Source organism: Grammomys surdaster, unplaced genomic scaffold, assembly GCF_004785775.1.
Source record: "Grammomys surdaster isolate TR1022 unplaced genomic scaffold, NIH_TR_1.0 125863, whole genome shotgun sequence".
In the NCBI taxonomy this organism is placed as follows: domain Eukaryota; kingdom Metazoa; phylum Chordata; class Mammalia; order Rodentia; family Muridae; genus Grammomys; species Grammomys surdaster.
The window spans coordinates 2,045,111-2,052,747 of NW_021620689.1; the positions used below are offsets into that span (position 1 = coordinate 2,045,111).

Here is a 7,637-nt window from a genome sequence, read left to right on the forward strand (position 1 = left end):
TCTCTCTCTCTCTCTCTCTCTCTCTCTCTCTCTCTCTCTCTCTCTCTTTCACACACACACACACCCCTCTCTTGAAATAATTCTTTTGGCTGTCTTCATTTGCACATACCATGCATTCACACACCTCTCTGAACAATGCACCCAGCAACTTCAAAACCACCTCAACCTCCTATCTCTATGGGATACACATACACCAATCTCTAAAGAATAGTGTTAGTTTCCCTACCCCTGATATCAATCAAATTTAGACAGTTTTCTATTCAATCCTATTCCCAATGAATTTATGAATGAAGAATAGAAGGACTAATCCAGCCTGAACTAGTTTGAGTAAATGAGAAGTCAGACATAACTGCCATGTCCTCTGGTAATGTTTTAGGGGAAATTTCTCTATTTACCTATTCCCAGTGCCTATGCATAATTGGAAATGCATATGATTAAAATCAGATGTATTATGGGAAGGGGAACACACAGTAGAAAATGAATATATGACTTAGCCTACCAACAATACTAGACCCCCTGATAACAAATCCCTTCTAACACTAGGTGATATCCCTGGACCTTTGAGTCAATCTTGACAGTGTCTCCCTCTAGGATTTACACTATGCCTTTGCTCCACTGATGTTAGCTTGCTTCTATTGCAAATCTGTGTGAGCCTTTCTTTTCTTTTTTTTTTTGAGCCTTTCTTTTCAATTCATTGGATAAGAGGACAAGAAGCTGGAAACACTCAGCCTGGACCCTGACAACAGTTAACAATACTATACTCTGATCATCCACTCAGCAAATATTTATTTCACGTCTAGTGTGTACAGGCAGTGTTCTGACCAGTTGGGATGAAGTTGTCAACACAGCCCAAACTCATGGCCCCCATGGTACCTTGGGTCTCATCTGAATGATCTCCTTCCTTACTCTTTCTTTCTTTCTTTCTTTCTTTCTTTCTTTCTTTCTTTCTTTCTTTCTTTCTTTCTTCCTTCCTTCCTTCCTTCCTTCTTTCCTTTCTTTCTTTCTTTCTTTCTTTCATTTTCTTTTTCTTTTCTTTTCTTTTTTCTTTTTTTTTTTTTTTTGAGACAGACTTTCTCTGTATAGCCCTAGCTGTCCTGGAACTCACTCTGTAGACCAGGCTGGCCCCAAACTCAGAAATCTACCTGCCTCTGCCTCCCAAGTGCTGGGATTAAAATCTCCTTACTTTCTATCCCATCTTCCCAAATCCTAGCTATGATCACACCCCAGTCTAAGCCTCATCTTTAAAAAACAGTTTATTTTATGGGAATGAATGTTTTCCTAGAATCTATACATTTGTACCTCACATATGCTAGTACCCAAGGAGGCCAAAAGAGGGTGTCAGGTCCCCTAGACCTGGAGTCACAGATAGTTAAAAGCTGTCATGTGGGTGCTGGGAATTGAACCCAAGAGCCTCTGCAAGAGCAGCTAGTGCTCTTAAGGACTGAACCAACTCTCCAGCCCCTGAGCCTTATGCTTTATGCCTGAACCATGATGGCAGGTGCCTACTTATTGTTCTGCTGTCCCTGCTCCAGGTTCTCACTGCCTTCCATGCTTGTCACCAGTGGAGTGTCTCAAACTTTCGAATCTTACTGGAAACATTTGAAAACTCTTTTAAGGCCTCTCCACAAGCTATAGGGCAGAGTCCAAGTGTCTCTGGACTTTGTTACTCTTCGTGAGTTGTCCTTTGCTAGCCTCTTTGGCATGGCTCTCCACACCTGTCCCAAGCTGAGTAGCACCAACTACTGTTCCTTTCTGCCCAATGCCCTTTCTCCTCCTTTTGCCTGATTTGGGGAGTGGGGGAGGTGTTTGTTCTTCCTTATAGTCTGAGCTTTAACATCACCTCCTCCAGGAAGCTTTCTCTGAACTGTTTACACGAGAAGGAAGGCACAACTCAAGAAAGCTCTGGAGCCAAGCCTCAGGATCCAGAGGACATCTGGACAATCCTGGTCTCACCTAGGAAGAACCCACCTTGCCAGCTTGCTAGCCATATAGGCAGGCAGGACCTTTGCCCTCATTAAGCCTGAGTTCCTTTATCTATATAAAGAGACACTGATAATACCACCTTGTAAGATACGGTAAAAATTAGCGGTCTTAGAAAAGAGTCTAGCTGGATATGGTGCCAAATACCTTTAACCCCAGCACTTGGGAGGCAGATTCTCTGTGAGTTCAAGACCAGCCTGGTCCACATACTGAGTTTCAAGACACTCAGACCTATGTGTACTGAGACCTTGTCTCAAAAATACTGGGGGGTTGGGGGGGAGGAGGGAGAGAGGAGTCTAAAGCATGACACATGACACATCAGTGGTAAACTTTAGACATGCCAGGCTACTCAGGAAACAGAGGCTAGTGGATCTCTGAGTTTGAGGAAACCCTGTCTCAGAAAAAAGAAAAAAAAAGAAAAAGGAAAAAAAAAAGTTTGGATTTTGGAGGATTTCAGCCATGTTAAGGATGCCCAACCTAAATTATTATTATTATTATTATTATTATTCCCTTGCCTGCAACTACTACTAACAATCATAAATTAATTATCTTTATTATTTTACATTGTGTTTATTTATTTACTTATTTATTCATTCATTCATTTATTAATATTAACTGTTTATAGAATAGCACTTAAACCCATCCAAGGCTCCATTAATTCTTTTTTTTTTTTTTTTTTTTTTTTTTGATTTTCGAGACAGGGTTTCTCTGTATAGCCCTGGCTGTCCTGGAACTCACTCTGTAGAGCAGGCTGGCCTCGAACTCAGAAATCCGCCTGCCTCTGCCTCCCAAGTGCTGGGATTAAAGGCGTGCGCCACCACCGCCCGGCTTGGCTCCATTAATTCTTGTCCTGATTTCCTTTTACCTCAAAGCCAGTCATCTTCTGGGCACACCTAGTGAAATGCTTGGAGCTGGAAGTTAAGGCCCTATAGGCAGTTGTCATAGGAGACAAACCCTCCGTACATTCCTGCAGGGACCAGACATTAGCTTTATTTTTTTTTTTCGAGACAGGGTTTCTCTGTATAGTCAGACATTAGCTTTAAAGGGTCTCCTTCATAATGGTGCCTGGTGAGCACCTGAGCCCCAGCACCTGGCAGCATGAATTTGCATACTCTGTCACTGGGCCTCTGTTCTGTATTCAACCTCTCCTCTGCTTGACTGGCTGACCTCCCATATAAACAAATTTTGTCAAATGGCACCAACTTCTTTTTGCTGGGCCAAAGCTAGACTTTTTTTTTTACTCCCAGCCGCAATGGGGAACAGAGCAGGGTTTAAGCAGAACACATTTGACAGACTTCTCTTGGCTGTAGCTCTGGATACTAGAGAATTTGGACCTCCCAGCTAACTTGAAAGAATCTCTGAATCCTCAAAGTCACAGGCCAGTTAACATTCAAGTTTAGAAACCGGAAACAGAAAACCAAATGCTGGCCATGTGTGGTGCACATGCTTACAAATCCAGCACTCTGGAGGAAGCTGAGGCAGAAAGATCAGGAATTGGAAGCAAAACCCTCATCTCAAAAAGGAAAAGCAAACACAGTAGCTGGCTAGCAGCCCAGGCACCATGACTCCATGCCAGCAGCCTTGAGATGGTACAGAAACTGTGGTATGATCCCAATGGGTTGGAAAGTCAACTATCACTACCGAGAGGGTAGGGCAGTGCCCCAGCTAACACAGCCTTTCCAGGAATCCTGGCTCTTACCTACCTGGACAGGCTCTGGCAACTTCCTGGAGGAACATTCTGGTGTGTGAGCCGAAGGGCAGTTGGAATACAAGTCTGAGTTCAGCTGTGTTCAGTTGTACTGTCACATCAGAGCCTGTAGAGAGGAGGTGAGAAATGAGGCCACCAAGAGCTAAATACTGAAATGTATTAACAGTGGACTCTGGAGCTAGAGAGAAGGCAGTTAAGAGCACTTAACTCTTCCAGAGGACCTGAGTTCAATTCCCAGCATTCACACAGCAGCTCACAACTGTCTGTAACCCCAGTGGCAGGGGATCCAACACCTTCACACAGACATACACAAAGGAAAAACACCAATGCACAAAAGCTAAAAATAAGTAAATAAATAATAAATAAATAAAAAGAATGGACTCTCCCTGGCAGTGGTATCGCACACCTTTAATCCCAGCACTCAGGAGGCAGAGACAGACACATCTCTGTAAGTTTAAAGCCAGCCTGGTCTACAGAGCAAGTTCCAGGACAGGCAAGCCTACACAGAGTAACCCTGTCTTGAAAAAACATTTAAAGGGGAGCTAGAGAGATGTCTCAGAGGTCCAGAGCCCTGGCTGTTCTTCCAAACACCCACATGGTGGTTCATAACCACCTATAATGAGATCTGAAGCCCTCTTCTGGCATGCAGGCATATATATAGGCAGAATACTGTATATATAATAAGCATTGGGGGGAAAAGGGGAAAACATTAAAAAAAAAAAAGGAGAATCTGTAAAATGGCAAATTAGAAAGCCTAGGCTTGGGCTAATGAAATGGCTCAGCGGTTAAGAACACTGGCTACTCTTCCAGAAGTCCTGAGTTCAATTCCCAGCAACCACATGGTGGCTCATGACTTGTGTACCCCTCATCCAAATGAGCAGTGTCCCACGTTGTAGAGAGGAAAGTCCAAAGCTCTGAATGTCAGTCATCCCCATCACCACTGTACTAGATGGAACTGGCAGATGACAGGTTCTCCAGTCCTGTAAGTTAACAAGCATGCCGAAGTGCACTGGAGTACCTGCTATCAGCTGGTCCATGGTAGAGCCAGGCCCTGAGAATGTCATGATGGAGAGAAAAGACTATGCATACGAGAGGCCCAACCTGAAAGGTGTGACACTTACAAGAGCAGGGAACCCTGGGGCCACTGGAGATGGCTCAACAGGTAAGAGTTTATCCTTTGACCACCACACAGACACCATGGTATTTAGGTACACACACTAAATAGTGTGTGGCTTTTTTTTTTTTAAAGGTGGGTTTATTGGGAAGCTGCTTTTGGGCAGGCAGGTTCACTGGCCCAAAGCACTGAGGCCAGGGAAATCACAATAGGGAAAGGGGGAGAGGAGGAAGAGTTAAAGGACATGCACAGAGAGAGAGAAGAGGAGAAGAGTGTGTGATATTTTAAGAAGAGAACTGGCTGGGCATTGGCAGGACATGCCTTTAATGCCAGCACTCAGAAGCAGAGGAATTTGAGGCTAGCCTGGTCTACAGAGTGAGTTCCAGGACAGCCACAGCTACATGGAGAAACCCTGTCTTGGAAAACCTAAAAGAAGATGAGGAGGAGGAGGAAGAGGTGAAGGAAGAGGAGGAGAAGGAACAAGAAGAGGAGGAAGAGGAGCAGGAACAGCAAGAGGAGAGTGACAACCTGTGGTGTCTGAGGTGGTGATGGAGCCCACCTGGAGGCCTTAACTGCACTAACAAGAGGTGATTGATGAAAAACAGCTGGTTTTTCTGGTTGTGTCTGATTCTTCAGGATCTTATTTGCCATAGTGTGGACGTCAGGAAAGTTTTCTCTAGAGTAAAATTCCAGAAACTGGATCTTCCATTCTACTAAGTGGGCTCTGGGGCTCAAATGCAGGAAGTTGATCTTTTTCCGCTAACCCATTTCATCAACCCAAGAGTTTTGTTTTTTTTTGTTGTTGTCGTTGTCAGTCTATAGCTGGCCTAGAACTCACTATGTAGTCCAGACTGACCTCAAACTCAAGGCAATTCCGCTGCCTCAGCCTCTCACATGCTAGGATTTCAGGCACCTAGCATCATACCCATCCAGACACGTTCTCATTCATCTTTCTGTCTTTGGGTCCTGTCTCACTGACCCAACAGGGACCCAGACTGAAGGGACTACTCACCGAGGATGTAGAGCTCACCATCTGGGGACACTGAGGGAGGGAAATGAGAATGTCTTTAGCAACTGAACAGCCCTGTCCCACCCACATTGTCCTCCATTGCCACCACCCTCTCTACAGTAAGGGCAGAGATGAGTTGGGGGGGGACACCCAGAGGAGAGTAGTTCATACCACCCAGCCCAACTAGCACCTTCTTCCAGCATAAAATCTTTTGAGAGTGGTACTATCTGGTCCAGAGATACATCATCTCCTGTGATGGCCATCCTCCGATGTGTATACAGGAAGAGACTAAGGACAGAAATGAGTAGAAGGCACAGTTTAGAGTGCTTGTGGTCACCTGTGGGTCCCTAGTGCTTGGCTGGCAGTGTCCTAGTCATATGCATGGCTCAAGCCCTTTCCATCCACAGTGTCCAGGGAAGCTGAAATTTACAGATGATATCATCAAAGTATAACTCCTCAGAGAAGAAAACCAATTCGATGCTATCTAGCACGTGAGTGACAGGGAGTGTGTTCTTACACAGTCCCTTCTTGTCCCTGTACTTGAAGTTTCCTCATCTATCAGGTTACAGTGGCAGATTAGAAGATATGTAAAATCCCTCCCTCTTGGCTCCGAGACCCCAAGGTTCACTTAAGCTATGAGACCTTTGAAGGTATTGGTTACTCCCTCTGCTCCTGTGAAATACGCAATGCCACCAGGCAACATTTAATAAGCACTTTATTTTTGTTTCCAAGACAGAGCATCTCTACATAGCTCTGGCTGTCTTGAAACTCATTACATAAACCAGGCTGGCTCAAATTCAGAGACCTGCCAGCCTTTGCCTCCCAAGTGCTATGATTAAAAGCCTGTGCCACCGCTGCCAACCATTAATCTCTCTCTTATAATTTTTAAAATTTCACTGTGCATGTGGCATATGTACTTCTTAGTGTGGATGTGTACATGCATGCACATGTGTCATCATATATGTGTGCACATGTATGTGGAAGCCACAGGTTGACCTCAAGTATTTCTCCTCGGTCACACCACTTTTTAAAAAAAATTAATTTTTTTAGATTTATTTATTTTATGTCTACGAATATTTTGCCTCCGTGTGTATGTGTACCATCTCTGTGCCTACTGGCTATGGCAGCTGTCAGAAGAGGGTGTCAGAGTCCCTGGAACTGGAGTTATTGATGTCTGTAAGTCACCATGTAGGTGCCAGGGAATCGAACCTAGGTCCTCTACAAAAGCAACAAGTGCTCTTAACCTCTAAGCCACCTCTCTAGTCCCTACACTTTTATTTTTTGAGACAGAGTCTCTCAGTAAATCTGAAACTCACTGATTCAGCTGGACAATCTAGCCCATGAGCTTCGGATCCACCTGTCTCTCTACCTCCCCAACTTCTTTAAGATTTACTTTATGTTTAGTTTTGTGTGTGTGTCTGTATGTGCTCGCACCTCAAGTGTGCAGATGTCCATGGAGACCAGAAGAGACCATCTGATCTCCTGGAGCTGGAGTTACTGGTAGCTGTGAGCCATCCAATGTGGGTGTTGGGAACCAAATTTAGGTTCTCTATGAAAACAAGTATTCCCAACCACTGAACCATCTCTCCACACCTCTGCTTTTTACATGGGTTGTAGGGATCCAAACTCAAACTCAAGTCCTCTTGCTTTGTGGCAGGCTCTTCTCTAACTGAACTGTCTCCAGTGCTCTCCTCTCTCTCCCTCCTTCTCTCTCCTTCTCTCTCTGTCTCTGTCTCTCTCTCTCTCTGTCTCTCTCTCCCTCCCTCCCTCTATTCCTCCCCCTCCCTCCTCCCTCTCTCTCTCTCTCTCTCTCTCTCTCTCTCTCT

General features: G+C 44.7%; 1 protein-coding gene across 1 annotated transcript in view; it reads right to left on the minus strand.

The window, feature by feature from the left end:
• Inpp5b (inositol polyphosphate-5-phosphatase B) overlaps window positions 1–7,637 on the minus strand; it is a 63,753-nt gene that overhangs the window by 54,098 nt on the left and 2,018 nt on the right. The window contains 3 exon segments of the mRNA XM_028790120.1: window positions 3,684–3,794; window positions 5,815–5,844; window positions 6,002–6,099. Of these exon segments, the coding sequence (XP_028645953.1) occupies window positions 3,684–3,794; window positions 5,815–5,844; window positions 6,002–6,099 (239 nt within the window).